At 58.8% G+C, this 24,823-nt stretch overlaps 1 protein-coding gene across 1 annotated transcript in view; it reads left to right on the top strand.

Moving 5' to 3' along the window:
• The window catches only part of CSMD1 (CUB and Sushi multiple domains 1), a 629,723-nt gene that overhangs the window by 291,769 nt on the left and 313,131 nt on the right, over window positions 1-24,823 (top strand). Inside the window, exon 3 of the mRNA XM_054701136.1 lies at window positions 15,564-15,676. Coding sequence (XP_054557111.1) covers window positions 15,564-15,676 — 113 coding nt within the window. The remainder of the gene's footprint in view (window positions 1-15,563; window positions 15,677-24,823) is intronic.

Consider the following 24,823-nt stretch of genomic DNA (forward strand, 5'->3'; position numbering starts at 1 on the left):
TCCCGTTACTGTCACGTCTGGAGGCGTCACCTTTATTTTCCGCCGAAGGAGGGGACAGTCTTTTTATCTTGGACGCGCCGGGAGTTCAGGGACGTGGGGCGAGCAGTGGCCTCTGACGGGCCTGTGCCGCCGTCCGGCGCCCTCCCTGCCCCGGCCGAGCCTGGGAGTCGGCACCTCATCGTCCTCACAGTGGGCCTGTAAAGTAGATGCTGCTGCACAGATGACAAAATTGGGCGCTGACGGTCGTGCCACAGGCGGGCGCTGGCCTGTACGGGCAGGGCCCCCATCTGCAAAACCAGAGCCCCCACCCCAGCGCCCGTGTGCCCCCGACGCAAAACTTGCTCTTCCGTGATTCGGCGTCAGTGCCCACTGACGGGCAACACGGCGTCCGTGCGTGGCTGTCAGCTGTGAGGGGGCGGCGGGTCTTGCTGAGGAAGGTCCCGGCGATCTCCAGACCGTGGGGTGCCCCTGCCTCCTCCCGGCCGGCGGTGGAGGGGGAGCAGCTCACCGGCCTGGTGTGTGCAGGGGCTCTCGTGTGGGCAGCAGCTCTCGCCCAGAGACACGATGCGGTCGTGGCTCCGGGGCTTCCTGGTCAGAGCCCAGTGCCCTGACCTGAGGCCGGGTCCCCCCTCAGCCCCACGCGTGTCACATAAAAAGCCGCATTTGCTGTCTGGAGCGAGGCCAGGTCCGTCCCAGGTGGACACTGTCCTAGACACGCGTGCCTGTGTGTCCAGCCCCGACTCCCTTCTGCGCAGCCCCCGGACTCGTGTGGCTCTTGCAGACGAGCAGGACGCGCGTCTCCTCCTCACTGGCTCGTCTCCAGGGAGGCCATGAGGGGCCCAGGTCGTGCTTGGCTCGCCGGGTCAGGCGTGTAAAGAGCACCCGTTGGGGGCCCGTCTGGGCTGCCTGATTCTCCATGCCTGGTGGCCGCTGTCCTGCCTCTGACGTCCCTCCCGCCCTCCCGCGGCTCGGCCTGCTGGCGAAGCCACCCTCACGGCGCGGAAGTCGCGCGGGGACAAGCGCGGGCCGTGCAGGAGACGCCGCCCTTCGCAGACACCGGGGTCCCGTGCCCACCGGCCAGTCGCGCTTCCACCACGCGGCCCGGGCTGGCGGGCCCGGAAGGCTCGGTTCTGTGCTGCATCCCGCAGTGGACCCCGCGGGCTCTGCCGCTGCACCCGCAGCCGCTGTCCACGGAGCCTTCCCCGCCGAGCCCGGCCCCGCGTGCAGCTCCCGCCGCTCAGGGCTGGGGACCCGGCGCCGACCCCGTGGCTGCGCCTTCCGTGGACGGTGACGTGGCTCCGAGCTCGTCCGCGCCGCGGCGGGTCACGTCGGCGCCTGAAAACGAACGCGCAGAGCCGTTTCCTCAAACTGCAGCAAAATCCTTGGCGTTGGCTCAAAGCCCCTGGGTTTCCACTCGCTCTTGGCTCTTCGGGGCCCCCGAGCCCGGAGCCCCGAGCCTCGGCGCGCAGAGATCGCAGCGGAGCATCGGAGTAAAACGCCTCGTTCTTCACTAGGTTTTGAAGACGTTTCATGTCATGAGTGTTTATGGCCGCGGGAAGCAGCGCGTTGGCGAGACAGCCCCGAGCCTGTCTGGAGACGGAGCATCAGGCGCCTGAGCGGTGCACGCGGACATCCCGCGGCTTCACGGAGAAGCGTGAGCGGGTCCACGTGTTCCGCGAGTGTGTTTTCACATTTCACTCACCTGCTGGTCATGATAGCGAGAGTTTTATATAAAGCTCCGCTGCGCTCGGCCCCGCGGGCGGTAACAAGATGGCTGTTCCTCACTGATTTCTTCCTAAGAAAATAAATTGTCTTGGAAAAATACTCCCATCATCAGAAAAATTGTGCAACATTGTGGATTTTAGAATTTAAATTAGATACATAATTTCAATTAATATTCTAAAATTGGTTTTAGAACTGTCACATGATAAAATTTTCAAAAGCAGAAATAAATTAATACAGTGAAATTACCTTCAGCAGCATGTCACGCTGTCTTCACCTCTTCGGAGAGACGATTGTAGGTAACTGTTCAAGTTCCTTTTGTAGCTTCCAAAACCATGCACATATGTGTGTGTCGGCAATGGGGTGGGTGCGTGTCACACGCACGACATGTGTGTGCTGTCTATGTAGATGGGTGGGAGATAATAGGGGCAGAGGGGAGGGTAGAAATCCCTGTTGAGGGCCTCCCTGGAGGCACAAGGAGTTAAGCGTCAGTGCTATGAAGCTGTCCGCAGCCTCTGCAGCACGAGTTCCATCCCCGGCCAGGGAGCAGCCCACAGGGCGCAGCAGACCTCTCCTGCCTCCCTGCTGCTCCCCTCAGCAGTGGATTTCAGTGGATCTCTCTGTTCTGCTCCCCACTCTGTCTCTGGGGAGTCCTCTAACCCCCCACACCTCGGGCCTGTACCCCAGCTCTTGTATGCATAAATACATAAAAATAAATCTTTTTTTTAATTTTTTTTAATTTTTTTTTTTAGATTTATTTATACAAGCACGGGGTACAGTCAGAAGCGCGGGAGGGTGAGAGAATTCACCAGAGCCAGAGCGGGGAGCAGAGCAGGCAGAAGGACCGAAGGACACTGCTGAGGGGAGCAGCGGGCGGCAGGAGAGGTCTGCGCGCCATGGGGAACCCTCCTCCGGTGGCCGGGGAGCAGCCGGGGATCGAACCGGCGCTGCAGAGGCCGCGGGCAGCTTCGCAACCCAGCGCTCAACTGCTGTGCCACCAGGGGAGGCCCAAAATAAATCTTTTTTTTAAAAAAGAATTAAATTCAAAGCCTGCCTCTAACAGGCATGGCCATTATAATGTCTCTGCAGCTTTTAGCTTGCCTTCCAGCAGCACGATTGCTTCAACTTACAATGGATAAGAAGCCAAATCATTATAGTGAAAAAAACATATGCTTTAAAATACATGCAGTGAATACCTATTTCAAGCACCTGTATGTGTGTCTATGCACAATAACTGTAAGTTCAGTATTCAAATGTGAGAAGTCAGGGAACGTTAAAAGAATATTAAGTTAAAAATAAACCAGGAAAGAGCAGTCACCGAGTTATCAAGGGTTTTGCTGGTCAGAACCTTCTGACCGGGGCACGGAGTCCCACACTGTGTTCCTGGTACAAGTTCCATCATTCGGAAAAAATGTATTTTGCGTGTTGAATTCTATATTAGTTCTAGCATCTGTGAAAGGTCATTTTCAATTTCCCAGTTGTTTTGAAGAACAGTAATATACTCTGAATTCCTCTAAAAATGACAATTTTATTAAGTAATTAAAAAGGATTTTTACCAAAGCAGTCAGAAAGGAATATAAATGATTACTTGATTGGGTTTTGATTGATTCACTGGCATGACTCACAGGAGAGGACGAAACGAGGCGCCCCACAAGGCCCGGCAGCTGAGGCCCCGAGAAAATGCCGCGTGTGGTGCCCACATGGAAACGGACGAACGCGGGGCCGACGGCGCGTGTGGGCTCTGTGTTCATCCCCCAGGCGCCTTCAGCCAGGTCGTGAGCGGGAACAAGAATTTCATGCTTTTGTGGGCGCACGCGGCAGAGTCAGGCAACGCGGCTCTGCTTCAAGAATCAGGTCTTGAGTGATGAGCCAGTCTTCCGGTCCCTAAGATGCCTGGAAGCGGGGCAGCTGCTTGAGTGGTTTCGTCTGCAGCCCAGCATTCCCCATGTCTGCAGTGTCTCCATGGAGTGTGAGGCCGGGGTGGCATAAGTGGCTGGGTCCCGGGGGCCTCCGGATGAATCCTGGCTCCTGGGTGGGGTACCATGGGCGTGAGATGATGGAAGAGCGGCCTCACACGCTGTCTCGCGCCAGGACACCCCAAACTCCCGCGGGCTCAGAGATGGAGAGTCAGACGCAGGATCGAGCAGGACAAACCCCATTTTTCTCCTGAAAGTGCTGCGGTGGGCTCTGGCCTGCAGCTGTCCTGGGCGGGCAGCGTGGGCATCCTGGGCACAGGCTGAGTTTAAGTCCCACCCACTCCCTCTGTACTTATTACCAGGCAGCCAGGTAGTGTAGACGGGCCCAACCCTGTGGAAAGCTGTGTGGAGGTTGCTGTTATTACATATGCATCTACCACAGGACCCAGCAATCCCCCCCGGTGTCTACCCAAGAACACAAAATCACTACTTAGAAGGAAAGTGAGCCCTCGTAGGTGCGCTGCGGCGTTACCCGCCATAACCGAGCTATGGGACATCCTCAGCACCGAGGACAGAGGACAGGACACACGTGGTGGAGTACTACGCAGCCATGAAAACAGTTAACTCCTGCCCTTTGCAACACCGTCCTCACTGCAGCCCACCTCTTTGGTGGTACATGCCCACACCCCACCCACCCCGCTGCACCCCTCCTTGGCCTCTGTCCAAGGGGCCCCTGTCCAGTTTACTCCCCCTCACCCCCCTCTGGGAGCCTCCGTGCCACAGTCAGGTGTTTGCTTGGCTGGTTTTGTCTGTTCCTTCGCTTCCTGTCTATTCCACGAGTGAGCGACACCGTCCGCTATCTGCCTTTCTCCTCCTCACCTCACTGGGCATCGCCCCTGCAGGGTATGCATCTTGCTGAAAATGGCAGAAGTTCCCCTTCTGCAAACAGCTGAGCAGTGCCCACCGCGTGCGCCCCGTTCTCCTCACCCTGGCATCAGCCCTGGGCTCGCGCTGCCCCCGTGGCTGGCGACTGTCAGTAACGTTGCATGGGCGTGGGCAGCCGGAGCCCGGACAGGGCCGTGCTGGTCACGCAGCAGGAGGGGCTGGCTGGGCACGCGGGCGTGGGCAGGCACGCCGAAGACACCCTCTCCCTGGGGGCGCTGGGTGTGGGTGGCGGTTACGGGCCTCCATGCCTCGGTCTTGTGCCTGACCCGGGCCGGCATTTTAAGTGGAGTCAGATCGTTTTACCGGATTTCTGTGAGAATCTGAGAGGAACTCTCTGGAGCTGCCGGGGCTGGCAGGTGGACATCACGGCCCCGCAGCCACGTCGCCGAGCTCTGTGCGCTGCGGGCTGCGGGGCCCGGGCTGGTACAGCGGCACCCCGAGGCCGGATCCACGACGCTGGCAGCAGGGGCCCCCCGGAAGGAATCCAGGCCGTCCCCTCCGCAGCCTGACCCAGAGGCGGCCTGCAGGTGTGTGAGGCAGAGGTACAGTCGGCTCAGTCTCTTCACACGCGCGTCAAAGAGCCTTTGGGGTGGCTCTGGGCCTGGGGAGGCCAGGGCAGCCGGGAGGCGCAGACAGGAAGGCGCCGAGGCGTAAGCGCGTGTTCCCGGCGTCGGAGACACCTGAGCACCAGTGCAGGGAGTGATGACAAGTCACACGTGGGGCTGGGGTAGAGGAAATCTGGAGAGGGACACGCGCTGCTGTTTATTTTCCTCTTGTGAGCGTGTTCCCAGTGCCGTGCGGATGTGATCATCGCTGGGAAACGCGGTTCGATTTTGCATTGTTTACCTTTCGGGTTTCCAGAAGAGCCGACCGTTTGTTTCCTTTTCAAAATCAGCTTAGATTTTTCTCTCAAAATCAACCTCCTAAGTCAGTCATCTGGAAGAAAGATTCATTCCCCGCTACTTCACGTCCGACCTTGGGGAGGCATTTGCTTCGTGGGCCATGGGGGGGGCGCAGAGCTTGCTGTGGCTGGCCGGGCGGTGTGGGTGTGGACAGCGCACCCTGGGCTGGCAACCCTGGCGTCCACCCTTCACCCGGCCCTCCCGGGGCGGAACCGCCTTGGGGAAGACCCTGCGCCCAGGTGGGGCGGGCGGCCGGGGCGGCGGGAGGAGGCTGTTCCGAGCCTGCCCGGCCCGCGGGGCGGCCCTTAATCAATAAACCAGGGAATCAAGCTCTGCGAGCGGCCGAGCGGCCGGGTTGGCGGCCTCTGTCCCCACTGACACCCGCCTCCAGACAAGAGCCGACCCGGTGCAGGAGCCCCGCGCGGAGCCGGCGAGAGAGGGGGACACTCTGAGGTGGGCTCTCGGTCTCTGCAGTTCTGCTCCTCGCAGCGGACGCGGGCCTGTTGCCTCGTGGGTGTGGAAGCCCAGTTACCACCGGTGGTGGCCTCAGCTTGGCGTCTGCCCTAGCAAGTGTCTGCACAGGACATCCCCGCAACACTGTGCGTCTGGGGCAGGACGACGCTGGCGGGCGGTGACCCTGGGAGTCCAGCCTCCGTGTGGCTTTGTCAGAATCCCTGCGTCTCCATGCAGCCTGCAGCGGCACCCTGGCTCCCGCCCCCACTGGGCCGCCCCAGGGCCTGGCGCCAGGCACGCGGCCAGCAGGGTCTCCCCAGGGGCCGTCCTGCGGGTGGTGGCCCTGTCAGCCTGCGCCAGGCGGCCGTTTCTGGAGCAGCGCCCTGCCCCACCCCACACACACCCACACTGCTGAGCGCCTGGGCCCATCCCAGCGCTTCCCCCCTCCCCGCTGTGCACGGCAGCCCCCATCTGCTCGGCCAGGGAAGGGCTGAGACCTTGGGTCCCAGACACCCTGGAGGCCCAGCGCGGGGCCCGGGGGGAGGAGACATGGGCGAGAGGGCCCGGAGCCGCAGGTGCGTGCCTGAGACCGTGCATGGGCCCCTGACGGGGCAGCTCTGCGGCCGGTGGCTCCCAGGATCCCGCTCTTTTTTTTTTTTTTCAAAGATTTATTTATTTATACAAGAACCAGGATACAGGCCAGATGCATGGGGGTGAGAGGATTCACCAGAGCCAGAGCAGGGAACAGAACAGGCAGACGGACGGAGGACACTGCTGAGGGGAGCAGCGGGCGGCAGGAGAGGTCTGCGCGCCGTGTGGGACCCTCCCTGGTGGCCGGGGAGCAGCCGGGGATCGAACCGGCGCTGCAGAGGCTGCGGGCAGCTTCACAGCCCAGCGCTCAACCGCTGCGCCCCCGGGGAGGGCCACCCCTCCTCTCTCTTAAGCCATTTCCTGCCGTTTGTTGAACTCAAGCTTTATTTTCCAAGTGTTTTCAAAATGAGTGCTGGCCGTGCCTTCACAAGCCACGTGTATTTTGATAAAGTGTCTTTCCTCATCCCAGGAGGGAAGATGGGCCTGGCCCACCCGCGGCTCTGCTCGCCTGCGCTCCGGCCCTGCAGGCGCGGGCAGCTCCCGGGCAGGCGCCGCCACGCAGTGCGCACACGCGGGGCCTGCTCTGGCCTTGAAGAAGCGCCGTTTACTTGCAGTCACTCTTCCTTACCAGCCGTCACCCCGTCCTCAGACGCCGTGACAGTGCACACGCGCCTCCCTCATCCCGCCAGGAAATGGCAGGACGGGCCCGAGGCGGACGCAGCGTGGCTGACCCTGAGCTCCCTCGGCGCTGGCGGGTTTGCTGCCTCGCTCCGGGCTTGGGAACACAGTGTGACTCCACACTGTTGCCGGAGCCGCGTCACGACCCGCAGAGCGCAGAGCCCGCTGGTTCTCTCCGCCCCGTCACCCCAGCCGGCCCCGCGTTCGCCCGCCTGGCCTGGGCTCAGGACACCTCTGAGGGCGCAGGCGACACCTCGCCGCCTACTTACTGGATTCCGGCTTCCACTTTCTCAGAAAGGTTAGGTTCGTTATTCATCACAAAATTTCAATTAACATGTATTGTGTCAGGTGTGACAGTGACACGCGTCTGCCTGTCATTGTTTCCTGTCTCACATGATTGAGACCCGACGTGCCCGGGAGCGTGGGGGGCCCCGATGTTCGCAGCCACCTGTGCGTCCCGCGAGCATCCGGCCCGCGGAGCCCGGGAGCTGGGAGGGCCCCGGCTCGTCTCAAACGTTAACCTGGAAAAGCAGCATGACCGGGGCAAACAGACGGAACAGAGATCTTGACGTGAAACCCCACTGACGGATCCTGCACTAGGGAGAGTGCACGGCGCCTCGCCCTGGGGGCTGGAGCGGGGTGGCCTGGGGGACAGCACCTGCTCACACTGGGGGGTGGAATCGAGGTTCTTCCTGTTGTCATCGCGAAGTCACACCCAGAGGATGTTATTTCATGCTTGGGGGCAAAATCTGCTTAAATTGTTGGTTCCAATCGTGTAATGCAGACAGCGTAATTATGAAATAACCTTCTCAAAATAACTCGATGCCGTGATAGAAAAGAGGATCAGTAGAATTAATTCTTGGCAAATTTGTTTAGAATGCGATCTGGGGGATTTTTTTTTCCCCAGTGGCGCTCTTAGTAGAGAATAGTGTTTAGTAGAGAGTGAAATCCCGCAGGAGGACATTTGTTTAGTGCAAACTAAGATCTACGGAGTACACTGAATCCACATAGATGAGTGCCGTTCCCCAGGATTCCGGGGAGAGGCAGCCCCGCGGTGACAGGATGTGAGTGTGGGTGCGTCTCAGTGAGGCCCGAGTCTTCGTGATGTCAGCTTCTCAGGAAGGGAAGGTGTGAGTCACAGCAGGTGCCGGGCTTGATTCCTGTAGGGTCAGGAATGACCACCGAGCAGGTCTTCTGATCCCATGCAGACCGGGTGAAGGAGGAGTCAGAGCCCTCAGTGGTTTTGCAGGTTTTTATTGGGATTACCAGGTACACGGCAGGCAGGGGTGCTGGGGGTCTTCACTCTTTCTGGGCTCTCTGGCCTTCCCTCTGCTTCTCTGTTCTTGGCTTCTCCTACAGCTTCTGCTGGCGTCCCCGTGACGCCGCCCTTGAAAGCCCAGTCTCAGCCCAGGTGAATCCCATCTCCCTAGGCCCACCCCCTGCTCCAGGCGCCGCCATCAGGCATGCGTTCAGGACAAGGATCCATCATCTATCCTGATGGCGGGAGGGCAGAAAAGCCTGACATTTTCTTTACCCTACAATTACCATCCACCATCCATCCCTCCACCCACCCACTCACCCCACTCAACCATCCACCCACCCCCACTGTAAAGGCAGGAATGGACACAGTGCAGGTTCTCTGATCCCATGCAGACCGGGTCAAGGAGGAGTCAGAGTCCTCAGTGGCTTTTTGCAGGTCTTTTATTAGGATTTAGCAGGTACACAGCAGGCAGGGGTGCTGGGGGGTGCAGGCTGGCAGGCCTCCCAGCCCCCAGCAAGTCTTCACTCTATCTGGGCTTTCAGGCGTTCGTTCTGCTGCTTCTCGGCTTCTCTTTCGGCTTCTGCTTTGGCTTCTACTGCTGCTCCTGGCATCCCCGTGACGCCGCCCTTGAAAGCCCAGTCTCAGCCCAGGTGAATCCCATCTCCCTAGGCCCACACCCCACTCCAGGTGCCGCCATCAGGCATGCGTTCAGGACAAGGATCCATCATCTATCCTGATGGCGGGAGGGCAGAAAAGCCTGACATTTTCTTTACCCTACACCCACCCATCCACTCACCCACGCACCCAACCACCCACCCATCCAGGCACCACCCATCTGTAAGTTCCCAGCAGGAGGTGTGAATTCAGGAAGCCCCCCAGGCAGCGGACACTGGAGAAGCCCCGTGGGGCAGGGCGGGCTCCACAAGGACCAGCAGCTGGGGTGGTGGGGGGGGTCTTATTTCTTAGCCTTGACAGCGCTCACAGCCCTACGCAATGGCTTCCTTAGGTGTTTTCTGAGATAATGAATTTAATTGGTAAAACTGGGTAAATCGTGCTGTTGGGGTAGCTCGCGCCTGGTGTCAGGGCAGCTTTTTAATAAGCTGCGTTGCAAGGATCTCCGTGCTGGCTTGTGCTGTGAAGTGCGACGTTCTCCAGGGGTGACTGAAGGCGAGTGGCCACCCCGGGTCTTCGAGAGGTTTCCTTGCGAGCAGTTGTGCTCACGGCTGAAGCGATTTAACTCAGAACTTTTCTCCTCATTTGCTTAGAATATTCACTTGACATTTTAACTAAACTGTAGCTTTAAAGATAGTTGACATTTAAAATCATCCACGCGCGGCCGGCGGGGTGTGCGCTCTCCGCAGCTTAGCCGGCCCCTCGCTGCCCCGCCGCGCCGCCCCCGGCCAGGCCCGCGACACGGACTGTGCCCGGGCCGGGTCTCCTGCCGCGGCGCTTGCGCTGGTCTGTTCTGCTCCGCCGTTTCCCGCCTCTAAGGTCAGGATTCCTGCCCTGGTGCTCGGGCCTGGCGTATCCTGGCGGACGGCACAGAGCCCATTCTTCTGGATGTATTTCCACGGTGCGGTTCATCCTCGTAATTCCTCAGGAGGAGACGGAATAAAACCACTGACTCCTAAAACGGGTGTGTCTGGCCCGTGAACACGCGTGGGGACGCGGAGCCGCTGCGCCCTCCCCCGCGCCCTCCCGGCCCTCCCTGTCCTGGGCGCGGCTCTGCCTCCCCCGTCTCAGGCTGTGCGGGGCGGCTGCTCCAGGGCAGACCCAGCGCGGGCCTGCGGGACAGCTGGCTGCGGGCCGGGTTTCCCCTGAGGCTGGGCGGGCTCCTGCCCCTTCCCCGGCCCCGCCCCACACCGCTCTCCCTGCAAGGCTCAGCCCTTGGAGAGGGTCCCGCGGCGTGTGGGGGGACCACGGAGGGCCTAGAGGGCACTGGGCCCCCAGAGCCGCCCATGGCTTCCTTGGCCCTGAGGCAGGTGAGTCCCGGAGCGCAGCCCTTCGCCGCCGGCCCCCGAGGGCGAGCTGTCCGGGGCGGCCGGTTGCCAGACGCCGCGCGGGTGGGTAGAGCTGGAGGCGCCAGGCCCGCGGGGAGCTGGTAGTCGTGAGCTCTGTCCAGCGGGGCACGTCTTGCGTTTGGGTTTTCTTCTCTGTGGACTGTCCTAGGCGCCCCCCAGCCTCAAGTCCTCCAACCTGTTGTTTTGTTGATCTCTTGAATGTGAAAGACTGACAGGTGCGCGCGCAGCTCTGAGAAATGGGGTTCTGTGTGCAGCTCTCCCGGGACCCTGGGGTTCGGTGGATGAAAGCCACATGGTGGTCCCCCCGACCCGCACGGCCGTGCCCACCCAAGGCGCTGCCCTCCCTGCGTCCCGCGCCCTCCTGCCTCAGCCCTTCCGTACTCCTGGCCGCATAAAGTCTCGTTTGCGTTTCGAAAACCCCGCCACTTCAAGAACGCTGAAAAGTGGAACCTACTCAGATGGACGCCCTCGGGTTCTCCCCTGGTTGTTCTCTGGATCCGGCCACTGTCAGTGCAGCAGCCGCGCGAGCCACGAGCAACCTGCGTCCTCGGAGGACCCGGGCTCCGTCCACCCGCGGTCACTGGGAGCAGCAAGTGGGGTTTGCTCGGGACGCCCGCCCCGGGACCACCCCAGGCACCCCAGCCTCTGCCCGCCGCCCGCGGGGCTCCCTGTTGCTGCAGTAAAAGAAAATTTAAGTAAAGAAAACAAGCATTTTCTCCTTCAGCCGGACTCGAAGGCACAACGACCTGGGTTAGGCGTAGGGTGTTCAGGCCCAGCCTTGGTTTGGGGCACGTGTCCAGGAGAGATTCGCTGGACCGGTGGGGCTGCTGGTTTAGGGCTTCCAGAACCTTCCGAGCGGCACTCCCCAGCAGCCGGTTCCCCTCGTCCTAGCTTCCCGCGTGCCCCTGCGTTATCTCAGTCCCTCTTGGCAGGTGTGCAGGCCTGGTCCCGCCTGGGCTGGATTTGCATTCCCCGGCGACCGAGGGTGAAGGTCCGCTCGCGTGCTTGTTGCCATGTGGACATCCTTCTAGCTGAAACCCCTCTGTGTGTCTTCTGTCTGCTTTCCAATTGAATTGTTGGTTCTTTCGCTGTTGAGTCTTCAGGGTACTTTGTGTGTTCGAGAAGCCTGTCCTTTGCCAGATAAGCGATTCGCATTTCTGCCTAGAGCATCTCCTCACCCCCCACCAGGGCCTGCGGAGCAGAAGGCCTCGGTCTTTGTGCAGCGGCGACGTCAGTTTTCTCTCTCATGGATTGTGCTTTCGGTGTGCGCGGGCGGAGCCTTCGGCCCAGGCGTAGGGTAAATGGTTTTCAGGCTTTTCTGCCCTCCCTCCATTAGGATCGCCTGCCTGATGGGCACCTGCAGGTGACACACTCCTATAAGCTGAGGGCTTACAGCTGAGGGCGTGTTTGCCGCTGTGGGCCACGCGAGGAGTACAGAGAGAGTCACCAAGAGAAGCGGCAGAAGCAGGGAAAGAGGCAGGAGAGAGAAGGGGAGAAAGAAGCCAGAGAAGCCCAGAGTGAAGCCTTGCCGGGGCCTCTCGGCCTCCGGCACCCCTGCCTGCCGTGTACCTGGTGCCGAACTACATGTAAAGCTCAATAAAAGCCTGAGAAAGCCACCGAGGGCGCCAGGACGCTCCTTCACCCGCCCGGTCTGCTCAGATCCTAGAAAACCTGCTCGGTGCCCGATCCTGGCACTGCCCTAGGTCCGAAAGATTCCCCTTTACGTTACTGTTTTCTGAAAATTGTACAGTTTCACACTTGACGTCTGTGCTGTTCACGTTGACTAGTAAGAGGGGAGCGGGTTAGTCTTGTTTCCTCGGCGCGTTTTGTTTTTGCCCCCGGACACCCCGATGTTCCGGCTGCACCTGGGGAAGACTCTCTCCTCGCTGAGATGCCCTCGGACTTGTGAGAACCAGTGGCTTCTCCCTGTGGCTGGTGCCCGGGCCTCTGCTCTGACTGCCGAGCTGGGTCTGTCCTGCCAGAGGACTGGCCGCTGCAGCTACCCGCCTCGGAAACGGGTAAACTGACGACTCCTGTTCTACTCATTTTCAGAGTCAGCAGGTCCCCTCTGTGAGCGCCCACGTCCGTTGCAGGAGACTTTCCACGTCTGCAGAAGAACCCTGCGGGGATTTTGATGCAAACTGCGCTAAGCCAACACATGAATTTGAGGAAAACTGACATCTGTTCAGGGCTGTCTTCCAGTCCACTGGCACAGACGCGTCCTACCTGGCCTCGCCGACTGTTGCTCGGAGCTGCGTCGCTCCCGGATGGTGTTCGGCCGGCGCTCTGGGCACGCGAGGGCTCGGCTCTCCCGGGTGGCCGTCCAGCTCGGGACGCGGAGTCAGGTCGTGTCTTGCTGGTCACCAAAGTCAGTGCTAAGATTTTTATTTTATTTCACATAATCTACGTATCAACTGTGTGATCTGAAAGGGGGGAAGTTTTGTTTCTTTTTTTATTGTTTGTATCCTGTTTTCCTTGTCTTGGCTTCATTTCCGGCTACAGTGCCCAGCGCCGTCTGGGGTAAGAGTGTGAGAGCAGAGACCCTGTCGCCTGCCCCGGCACCCCCCGACGTCTGCGTCCACCGTGGGCTTTGGGTTTTGGTTGGCTTTGTTTTTTTGTGGATACTCTGTTCATTCAGGGAATTTCTCATCCCTTTTTATTTCACTGAGTTTTCTTCATGATTAGACGCCTGATTTTGTCAAATGCTTTTTTCCTACATGGATTATTACGATCTGCAGTTTTTCATAACCTGTTATCATGGCATGTTCCTTTGATTGATTATCAGGGATTGAACACTGAACATTCCCATCCCTCGACGAACACTTGATCGCTCTGATAAATCCTGTTGCTCACCTCTCCTCTCTCCCCAGCTCGGGGGAGGCCCGCTGCAGCTGTGGTTGTGAAGGACGCTGGGCTGTGGTTTTCTTGCTCCGTCTTGTCTGGTTGGCATCGGCATGTCTCTCCCCTCACGGGCCCCTTAACGGAACCCCGGAGACTGGCAGCTTAACCCAGACCACGCGTTCCTCCCGGCCGGGACGAGAAGGCAGGGGTCTGGGCCACAGCTGAGCTCTGGTGAGGATCCTCTCCCACAGCCTGTCTGGTTCGGGGCAACTTTGCTCTTCCCCGGGCACCCGCGGGGCAGCGAGGCCACTGTCATGGCACGTCCCTGGGTGTGGAGGTGCCCCGGACGGCTCCGTCAGGCCCAGTGCTCCAGCGTGCTGGCCATGTCCTGCCAGCGGCCTGCTGGTGGCCTGTGCATGTGCCGATTTCTGTGCTAGAAGAGTGTGTCCACCCTCGGGCCCCTGTCGGGAGCAGGGTGTGCCCCCGGCGCTGACCAACATGGCCAGTGCCCCTGGTGGGCCACCCGCAGCAGGGCCTCTCCCCACGGGCCAGGCCTCCGGCCCCGTGTGAGTGGAGAGCCTGGAGCAGTTCACTGCTCACCCAGCAGGAGGACCGAGGGAATTCAGGTCCTCAGGAGGCCAAAGGAAGAGGCTGACGCAGGCGAGAGTAATGGCAGAGAAGGTGAAGCTCCCACCAGCCATAAGCAAGCCTGGTGGGGAGGTGACGGCTGGAGAGACAGAAATCAAGAAGGCAGGTGGGAGGGAGCAGGTGGACCGGCCGGGCCTGCAGGCCAGGAGGCCGGGAGCTCGGGAGCAGGGCTGTCTGGGACCAGCGGGCTCTAGTCATGGTCTGGGGTCTCCTCCGGCTTCTGTTGGGGAAGACGTAGCCCTCTACTCTCTCCAGAGGGTCCGTCCTGCACCGGCTGTGCCGGCGGCCTCAGCACCCCAGGGCCCCTAAATGCAGCCAAAGCTCCGTCGGCTTCATGCAGGGAATGCAGAGACCCAACGAGCTTTGCGTTCACATCTACGCCCCGCGTGTCAGCCTACACATGCCTAGTGTTCCGGTTTTCTGAGACTCTGGCCACGGCGTTTGCACAGTTAATGTCACGGGCTTGGAACGTACACTGCCCGGGAAGGACAGGGCGGTCGGTGATGCCGCTGTCCCTCGTGTCACTCTGTTTTTGCTGGTGGAAGCCTTAGGATCGCGCTCGGAGAGGCTGCCAGCACGCACCCACACAAGCAACGGCAGCTGTGCTGGGCCCCCTCGGATCCTCAGAGCCCCCCGCGGTGGGTGAAGGGGCCGCCGCGCCAGCAAGGGAGGAATCCTCGGAGGGGAACAGCATCCCACGGACACAGCCCTGGCCGGGCCTGTGTGACTCCCTTGGAAAAGGGACTGACTTTAAAATGGGTTTCTACAACATGGGGTCTGGGAGCAGAGGGCGGCCGCCAGGGCCAGGCTGACGTTGACAAACGAAACCCAAAGGATCCGAAATGTCTGCTCAGACTGAGCAGGTGAACCCACACATGTGGCTCGCCCGCGGGGCTGCCCGCACTGACCTGTCGCCTCCCGCGCTGCGGCTGCGGCCTCGTCCTCTGGCAGCTGTGGGGTCGGCGCTTGAGTTCGCGGGGCAGGTGGGAGCCGCGACTCTGCACCCAGCACCCGCGGTCCTGAGTCCGCACCTGCTGTCTCCGGGGTGAGCGCAGGGAGCTCCGCGTGTGGCGGCTGTGTTCAAAGCGCTGCAGGATGCTGCAGGGAGACTTCGGGCACTGCCAGGGACGGGGGTCTGTGGGGAGCAGCTCCGGTCTTGCTCCAGAGAGGATAGTGCTTGACTGGAGGCCGCGTTTGCAGCGCCACCCCTCAGGGTCCTGACTAGCCTTGTTAAAGTCTCTGCCTCCTCTCAGCCCCGGTGATCAGTGGAAAGCGTCTCTTAGACGCCCAAAGACTTGTCTTCCAGGCAAATGTTAACATTGCTCTGCTGGGCCTGCGAGGTTGGGGTGGGCTCTGACCTGTCCCCCACGGTGACCGTGATTCTCCAGAGCAGCCACAATTGGCTCGGCGGGTTCGGAGACGTGCCTGTGGGGAGCGGGGTCGCCTGGGGGGGGGGGGCAGGCGAGCCTCGCCCCAGTCTCCCCATCCCTGGTGGGGTCACTGGGCTGTTGAGGGTCCAGGTGGGCTGGGGGATGCTCGTTGGCAGGTCCTCACTCCTAACTTTGTTCCTCTCTTTGGGGCGCAGGCTGTCGGGGTTCCAGCTGCCGTCGCCCATCGTGAGCACCGGCTCCATCCTCACCCTCTGGTTCACCACCGACTTCGCCGTGAGCGCCCAAGGCTTCAAGGCTCTGTATGAAGGTAGGAGGCCCCGCGGGGCAGGGGATCCGGGGACTGTGTGGCCGATTGCGGGGAGCGCAACCGGAGCGCGACCGTCGGGCTGAGCCTGGCCTGGCAGCTCCGAGTGTCCAGCGTTGCCTTTTCGGTTAAGTTCTGGTTGATTGGGAAAAGCTGCGTTGCTTTTTGACATCAGTAAAGAAGTTTTGGATGCTGATTAGCCGATTTCCCCTTTTTCTGGAGACTTCATGTTACTGCAGAAGCAGATTGTTTTCTCTGCTTTGTTAAAATTGCGTTGGGCGGCACAGGCAACAGGGCCTGGTGAGGGGAATCCCGGAAGGCCGCGGCGGGAACTGACATTTTAATGGCGAAAATGGCTTTGGCTTCACCGTGGCTGCTCAAGGCCTCGGCTACGTGTCGTTCTGCGGTTCGTCACTTTCAGGCTAGATGCCTTTGGACCCTGATCACGTGACTGGACAACTTTGGGGTGGAAATTTTAAGAGGTTGATGAGCTCAGATTGTGTCCCGGGACAGCCACGGTGCAGGGTGTACCCCGTGGCTGCGCGGCGCCCTCTGCTGGGCTTGAGCCTCACGCGCCTGTGTCATGGCTTCGCTCTTGTTCGTTGACATAAGCTCCGCCGGCTGGGAGGCTTCTGTGGTGAGGCCAGGCCAGGCCCATGACAGCACAGAGCTCTCCCACGGGGACCCATTTGATGCCCCGTGCGAGGGAAGAGCGGTTCTTTGTGGGAAGATAAGACCCTGTGTGGTTTGTGCACCAACCTTTGCTACGTGATCGTGGGGAAATAGATGGAATGTCCTGGCTGCCCCAACCGTAAACGCCCCACCTGTGCCCTGACCCACCCACGCCGTGTGCCAGACGCCACATGTAACCTGCGTTCCCAGCCGGGTCCTCAGGCCGGGGGCACTGCCGGCCAGAGTCTGCCGCTCGGCCACTTCTAAGCCCGTCTGGTCACCAGGGCCTGATTTGGTTTGGAAAGGTTGATGCTGAGCTAAGATTAAAGGATGCAAGTAGCTTGCAGAGCTGGCCGGTCTGTGGCTGCCTAGAAACCAGCCTTGGCTGACCTTCACTGACCTTCACCCAGCCCCACCCCCACCCAAGGGCGCCCCACTGGCAGCCAGCACCTGAGGTGTCTGTCCTGGGATGCCTGGACACTGCAGAGACCTGGGCAAACACCCACGCCCCCCCCACCACCACCACTTGGTGCTTGAGCAGTCACTGGCCGTCCGTAGAAAATGGTGTTGAAATGCTGCTGGTTTTGAGACTGTGAAGCGAAAAATTCTATGGGGTCCTTCCAGGCCATTGTTGAATTACGGGTGTTGTGATCACATAAGAAAGCAGTGGCAAGACTGTCTCTGTTGGGCAAGCATTTCTGAGTTATTAAAAAAATGCAAAACTGGGCCTCCCCGGGGGCGCAGCGGTTGAGCGCTGGGTTACGAAGCTGCCCGCAGCCTCTGCAGCGCCGGTTCGATCCCCGGCTGCTCCCCGGCCACCGGAGGAGGGTCCCACTTGGCGCGCAGACCTCTCCTGCCGCCCGCTGCTCCCCTCAGCAGTGTCCTTCGGTCCTTCTGCCTGCTCTGCTCCCCGCTCTGGCTCTGGTGAATTCTCTCACCTTCCCGCGCTTCTGACTATACCCAGTATTTGTGTAAACAAATAAATAAATAAATAAATCTTTTTAAAAAATGCAAAGCAACTTGGAAACTGCACAGGACCATAGTTACATTAAATGTTTTATTTTAAATGCATGTGGAATTTTTAAACAATTTATATTTTAGGTAGTAACCTTATAATATAGTGTGATAGTTACAAGTAGATAGAAGACTTTATTTTGAAAAGAAAAAGTTATAAAATTTAGAATTGCTTTGTCAGCAAAATCAAAATTGCATACAATATGTAATTTTCAAATTTTAAAAATATTTCTCAATTAAACTGAAGGTCCCCAGAGAAAAGAAATGTTTAATATCTGGAGCAATAAAGTGAATCACAGACTAAACAGAAGATTAAACACTGTTTAAGGAGAGGACTTTTCTGGAGGGGTGACACATTCTTTGGAGCCTAAATTGATGGTTCAGTAGGACGTGTCCCCACAGGGAACTTGGTACAACTGTAACTTACCAAGGCACCGTTTCAGGAAACAGCGATATTTTATTAAGAAGAGTGGATGATATAAACTTTCAATTAAAAAAAAAATCGCACATAAAACATGCACATGTACCTGTTTGAAGTCTAATGTGTCCCCAATGATAATGGTCAGAAAATAGGTAAAATCATTTAAAACAAGAACTCTGAATGCTTCTGATGATTCAGATTTCCTTCTTAACCCTCTATTTTTTTTTTTTTTTGAGGAAACTGTCAAGTAAATTTTATAATTAATGGGAACAATGTTGATGTTTTATTCAAGACAACTAAGAAAGCTTAATTAATTTATTTTTTTAATTATTTTTTTAAAGATTTATTTATTTATTTATACAAGCACTGGGTACAGTCAGAAGCGCGGGAGGGTGAGAGAATTCACCAGAGCCAGAGCGGGGAGCAGAGCAGGCAGAAGGACCGAAGAACACTGCTGAGGGGAGCAGCGGGCGGCAGGAGAGGTCTGCGTGCCATGTGGGACCCTCCTCCGGTGGCCAGGGAGCAGCCGGGGATCGAACCGGCGCTGCAGAGGCTGCGGGCAGCTTCGCAACCCAGCGCTCAACCGCTGCGCCACCGGGGAGGCCCAAGAAAGCTTAATTTAGATATAAAATGCTAAATCGGCTTTAAAAATTAATTTTCTATGATCCTCAAACCAGCACTGCTTTCTTTCAATAAAGTTAGAATTTGTTTACTATCACCAGAGTGATATTTAACTTCTTAATTTAAGTTCATTGGTTTCAACTGGAAAAATCCCCCAAACTTTTAAAATCCGTCTGGACGTGATGAGCTTGGGAACAAAGTCAGGCTGGGCCCTGGACGTGACAGTGTCCAGGCTGAAGTCAGAACAGGCCCCTGTTACGGAAGTTGCTGTTCACCCGTGGAAATGTAAAACCGCGTCGCGAGTACAGAAGCAAAGACATTGAATGATTGTGATTAACGTGTTCAGTCACTGAATTCAGCCCCGCAGCTAATGGACATGTTCACACATTTCACACTAACCCCTCTCGTCGGAGGGGCTCTGGAAGTGAGTTTACTACCCCGTGTGCAGCCCGGATTCCCGCGGGAAGCCAGAATACACCTGAAGGGCCAGATGACCGTGTGCCCAGAACGGGCATGAACCGCGTTTGCTCACGGGTTTCCTCCTGTTCCCCACCTCTTGTGACGCTCTCAACTGTCAACACCAGATCTTTGTTTTCGCATCAAGTTCACGTGTTGTTTAGGAGAAGGTCACCTGGAGGTCAGAGGATGGACTTCCTCGCGGGGGGAGGGCCGAGGCACCTGCTAGGCGCCTGAGATAATCTGCAGAGGGAGCCCCAACCCTCACCCGGGGGCGCCGCGTGTCAGCGGGAAGGACTTTGCCGGCTACGGAGCTTTCCCCCCTGCTGACAAAGGCCGGTTAGGGACACTCGGGATGGATGAAAACTCCTGGGCTCCAGCTTGACTACTTTGGTTTTGAAAGACTTCACTTGTTTTTAGAAGAAATTTCTTTGGTTCACGTAGGCATCGTGTCCGGAGTGTTATCTCAGATCTTTTGCACACCCACTGGCAGTTCTTACACCCTGACTTTTAATAACCCGAATCTTGGTGATCATTTGAAATGCTTTGTGTTCGTGAGTTAGTTGCCGCTCTTTAGCCGTTCAGGCTTCTCGTAGGTGACATGTTTGTTTCAACGTTGACGCTGTTGTTGTCCGGGACTCTGCGTGAGGGCCCCGCGCTGTGGGATCCCGGCCGCGCCGGGTCGATACCACCCACAGTGCGGTTCAAGGTCGCTGGCCTGATGCGCGTCCGCGCGGCCCCCACCCCGCACGGCCAAACGTCGCTCAGCGGCCCAGGGCAGCCCCCGGCTGGGAACCGGATTTTCTCTGAGCAGTTGACAAAGCTTTATCCATAGGGTGGCAGGTTTTTAAAAGAAATTGCAGGGAAAACGACATGCCTGTCTTGTCGGAGACATTCATTTCACATCGGCAGGCATCGCCCGGCGCGGGGGGAGGCTGCCTGGAGTCCTGCTGCAGCCGCGCTGAGAAGCGCTGAGACGCTGTCGTTCCTGAGGTTCCGTCCCATGTGGGGCTGCGATCCAGCCCCGGGAAGGACGACTTGTCTCCACAAAGGCGGTCAAATATTTTGGTCACAAAACGCTGACTTTGTGCGGCCGCCCTCGTCTGGCCTCCCCCGGGGCCGACTCTCGGCGCTGACCTTCACCCGGGGGCCGCGGCCGGGGAGGATGGAAGTGTCGGGTCCATTTTCATTTGAAAAACACGCGGCTGTGTAGCCCGGGACATGGTGAAACAGGAACAGGTGCCCCCGCGGGGCCTCCCACGCGCTGCAGAAGCAGGTTCCCGCGGGGTGGTCTGAGGGGCGCCCGAGCTCTGCAAAATGCTCTCCTAAAGGAACCTTCCCTTTCAAGCTGTGTTTGTCTCAACATTCTTCATTCTAACAACTGTCACGCTGCAAGGCACATGCGTGCTGGGGCTGGTCGGCGGATGGACGGGCGGTGGGTGGATGGACAGATGGACGGACAGATGGACGGGGTGGGCCTGCTCGGGAAGCTATCAATTCCATATGCATTTTGTGCACATCCTCACAACCGCCCTTCCTGTGAAGAGATTTGCATAATGTTGTCGGAGAAAGTGCGGCAGTTGCCTCAGGATCGCAGTGGCCGAAACCCCACAGACGCTAAAAAGTGGCAGCAAAAATGTATGTGTGTCTTTCCAAGCGGTGATTCTTAACCTCCCGCTGTGCGTTCTCTCATGTGAAGCATGTTTGTGTGTGTACATGCATGCGATTGCAGGGGAATACATGCATATTACACGTGTGAATACACAAAGAAATCGGCGTGAATACACGTGCAAGCACACACCGTGATTTGTGGTTGTGTAAGCACACGCACACACACACACACACACCCCCGTTCTTTCTCTGCTGTGGTCACTAAGCATCCTCAAGGCTCCCACCTGAGACCGACGGGCGCCCTGGTGGGAACACAGGCCTGAGCGCGCCCAAGCTCCGGCGCAGGAGAAACGGCAGCGCTCGGTGGGAGGGCTTCGTGCTGGCGGGCGCGGCATGGCTTGATAAAACCTGGCAGCAACAAAAAAAAGTGGTAAGGCCACCTCTGCCCGGGCCTGGTGCCGAGCTCACACGGCGTGGCCCCCGCGTGCCTGGAGAATGTGCTCGATCCGGCCTGGGGACGCAGGGCCTGGGGGAGACCAGGAAGGCCAGGCGGGGAGGGGGAGGCGCGTGGGGAGCCGGAGGGGCACGTGGCTTGCCGTGAGCAGGGCCTGCAGCGGCAGGAGCACGTTGTGGGGAGAGTCAATGGGGGGTCGGGGGGGGCGCAGGGGGAGTCCTGGGCCGCTGGCCCAGCCCCAGGATCAGGAGCTTGGGATTATGTGGTTTCCTCCTCCGCCGGACGCGTCCTCTGCGAGTGTCTTGGAGAAGAGCTGACTCGTCCCGCGGGCCAGTGCCGGGCGGCGCGGCTCACGTTCGCGGCCTGCATTGGCCGTCGCTCTGGCGCCGAGCAGGGGAGCGACGGGTGCGGGGCCCTGGTGCTGCCTCTGTCCCTCCGGCGCCACTTTTTCTTGTGCCCTTGAGGGCAATAGGGAGCCCGCATGAAAAAGTGGGCCCTTGCCCGTTGGCCCCAAATAGCTTTGGCAGATACCGCCCTCGACCTCAGCTTCATCCCAGCCCTTGGCCCATCGCTGTCCTCTGGGCCTAGGCAGAGCCCCATGGCTGCCGCGGGGTCCCCGCCTGAGCCCACCTCTGTCCAGAAGGCCCCAGAACTCTGAGACGAGCTAAGACGCACGCAGAGAGGTTTAATCCACAGCGCACACAAGGCGTCCCTCTGTGAAAATAATCACACCAGACAGGCCATTACATTAGGCCTGTAGACGTTTAAAATGGATTAATTCCATGCATTACACACTGGCTGTGCCGGAGCAAGTGGTCTCCATTTTCACACTTGCATTCCCAGACAGTCTTGACGCCGCCGCAGACTCTTCCTCCCCGGGGTGCTGAGTGGGCAGCTCAGGGGGCGCCCGGGAGCCCCGGGGGGCACCTTCTGGCACTGCCACATCCCACGGGCGGAATTGCCTTCCCTGTGACATCCCTGCATCTGGATTTAGAAAGAGCAGCTAGATTATTACCCTTCAAACCAAAGCTTTATTTAGGATGTCAGTGCTGATTTATCTCTCCTTGCAGTGATTATCCAGACTCAACCTGAATTAAAGTGTGGACCAGGAGGGGCCGCGGGCGGAGGCCAGGATCCCGGCAGCACAGGCTGCAGTGGTTGGCCGGCCGTGGCGGACACGGGCCGTCGTTTGGGTTATAGCATCGCGGAGGCTGAAACGAACAGACACCTTTGAGAATGACCTGCCTCCCGACTGCTTAGGAAACCGAGACTGGCGAGCTGGTGCCCTCCCGGAGCGGCCGGTCCCCAGGCACCGTCTTGCTGGGCTGAGAGTCCAGCGTCGTCTCCGACCTGGATTTGCAGGAACGTTCCACAGCAGACGCGTCACAACCACGAACCAGGGTCTTAGATGGCACTTGGAAATAGTTATTGCTGCTAGAAACATCGATACTAATATTTTTTGGGGTGATGCTACGGTTACTTTCTGAAAGGGCAACTTTTAGGTAATCAAAGAATGGAGCAGAGAGAGACACAGAGGCCTTGAGAGAAGCGAGCTCGGGCAGTCCGGCGAGGTTCTACGTGCCCGGTGGCCATCGGGACGGCTGATGAAAGAATAAGGCTCAGCAGTGCCAGCCGCGAAGCTCAGTCTGGAGGGGAGGACGCAGGGCCCCAGCCCCACAGCCCCCCGCAGCCAGCCCGTCCGGGGTGGGCCTGACCCCCGGGTCCACGGCAAGGCTGCCACTGATCTACAGATGCGTTTTTCAACATGGGGATCCTGGATCATCTCAGCTCCCCCGAGGCTGTGACTGCGCGCGCAGCGTGGGCTCCAGTGCCTTCTCTGGGGAGCGCCCGAGGCGGCCACGGCGTGGTCAGGATGACCGCTGCAGCCGACGGCATCGCTCTGCCCCCTGAGGCATCGGGCGCTCTGCTCTCCGACTCCCGTGTCTGTCGTGTTTCTTGCTTCTGTGGTTGTTACCCGGGTTCCAGTGAACAACCTTCAGGTTATAATTTAGCCTCACAAAGAGCCGGGAGTGGACTCAACAGGACCGTCCCACCAACGTGGTCAGTCTCATCCCATGCACCGAAAGTATTAACTGGGCCTTCTGACCCACGCGCTGGCTCGTGGGCTTCATCCACGGGCATTGGCCCCGGGAGAGGAGCTGCTGTCCACACTGCGCTCTGCTTCTGATCTGGAGGCGCCGGTCACTGCGAGCTCATTAAAGGTATAAATTCTGCGAAGAGCCTGTGCAGAGGCACTGAGCTGACCACCTGCCATGGCCACGCGCGAGCACACACAGAGTGTACGTAACACACTCACGTGCCCCGTCTCTGCTCGCGTTCCTGGCCGTGCGGCTGTGTGCTCTTTTCCTCCAAGTGGCGTCTTCAAAAGCAGCTTCTTCAGGCGCTGCCACGCTGAGGGTGCTGGTTGCAGTTCGCAGTGTCTTGGCCAAGGGCGTGGCCGTGATACGGGAAAGTGAAAAAGGAAGTCACGCGATCCCGTCTTGGTAAAAATATTCTAGGCGTTTGCATGCATGCACATCCACACATGTGTGTATTCGTGTACATGCTGACACACACTTACACGCACACATGTGTGATCATGTACATGCTGACACATTCATGTACACAAAGAGCCGGGAGTGGACTCAACAGGACCGTCCCACCAACGTGGACAGTCTCATCCCATGCACCGAAAGTGTTAACTGGGCCTTCTGACCCACGCGCTGGCTCGTGGGCTGCATCCACGAGTGTGTGCTTTACTCACGCGTCTTTATGAGTATTCGGAAAAGTGTAGAAGATGGTGGACTTGGAGTGGTTAGGAGGATGGTTGCTTGATTTTCCCCTCTGCAGCGCATCACCCGCGCCTGCGGCGAGCAGCAGACCACGCAGCAGACGCGTGCAGGGGAGTTTCTGACGAGGACGGGGAATGAACGTCACCCGGCGGACCCTCCCCGTGAAGTGCAGCGAGGCGCGCCACCGGGCACTTGAGTGTTGTCGGTGTTGTCGTCCTGGGCTTGATCACGGGCTCCGAAGTCCGACAGAACCGTTTGTCTCGCGTGTGCCCCTCGGCTGTGCTCGCAGGAGGTGTAGCCTGCGCCCAAGGGACACGGCCCAAGGCAAGTCAGTTCCGCGCACCAGCGCCCGCGGGGTGGCTCCACAGGGACACGAGGGACGGCTCCAGCTCCGTGCTGGGGGCCGCCAAGCCGGGGCATCGTGTCAGCACCTCTCGGTGTGTTTCCTCTGGGTCATCATTGGAATGTCACCCCCGTATCCACCCTCCTCTCAAGTCTCCTTTTAGTTTTTGTTGCTTTCCCAGTAACGTCTTATGCCGCAGGCCAAGGCGCCAGGCTCATGGCCCCTGTCTTTCCCACGTACCCTCATGTGTCTGCCCCTCGTCCCGCCGTCCAGCCGCAGCCTGACAGCTGACGCAGCCATCGGGTCTGCCACCCGGCTGAGGTCTACAGGCGTTGGCAATAAGTTTTTTTGGTAACATTTGAAAAATAAAACGTGATCGTTACTTTAAATGAAACTTTATAAGCAAATGTACTGAGATGAGAGACTTTGAAGAGTTTCTCTCCTTTTTTACCTCCATGGGCCCTTGATGGGACTCCGCACCCCACTCGGAGCCCCCGTGTCTCCTCACGTGCACCTGCGCGCCCGGGCTCCGTGCTGTGTCCTGGAGACGGGCGTGCCCGCGGGGTTCGTCTCGGCGTCTCAGTGAGTGAGGATGGGGTCTGAGCTCTGGGTTTTCCCACTTTCCACATCACTATGGGCACAACTTTGGGGTGCTGCCGAAGCTCCCTCCTCGCCAGACTCCTCACCTGTGGGGTGACGAATGGGCGCCCCCCCACCCCGTGATGACCCGTAGCGGTCAGCTGCTTGCACCGTCCCCTCTGGCCCT

Source organism: Talpa occidentalis, unplaced genomic scaffold, assembly GCF_014898055.3.
Source record: "Talpa occidentalis isolate TD23 unplaced genomic scaffold, MPIMG_talOcc4v2.1 talOcc4.4, whole genome shotgun sequence".
In the NCBI taxonomy this organism is placed as follows: domain Eukaryota; kingdom Metazoa; phylum Chordata; class Mammalia; order Eulipotyphla; family Talpidae; genus Talpa; species Talpa occidentalis.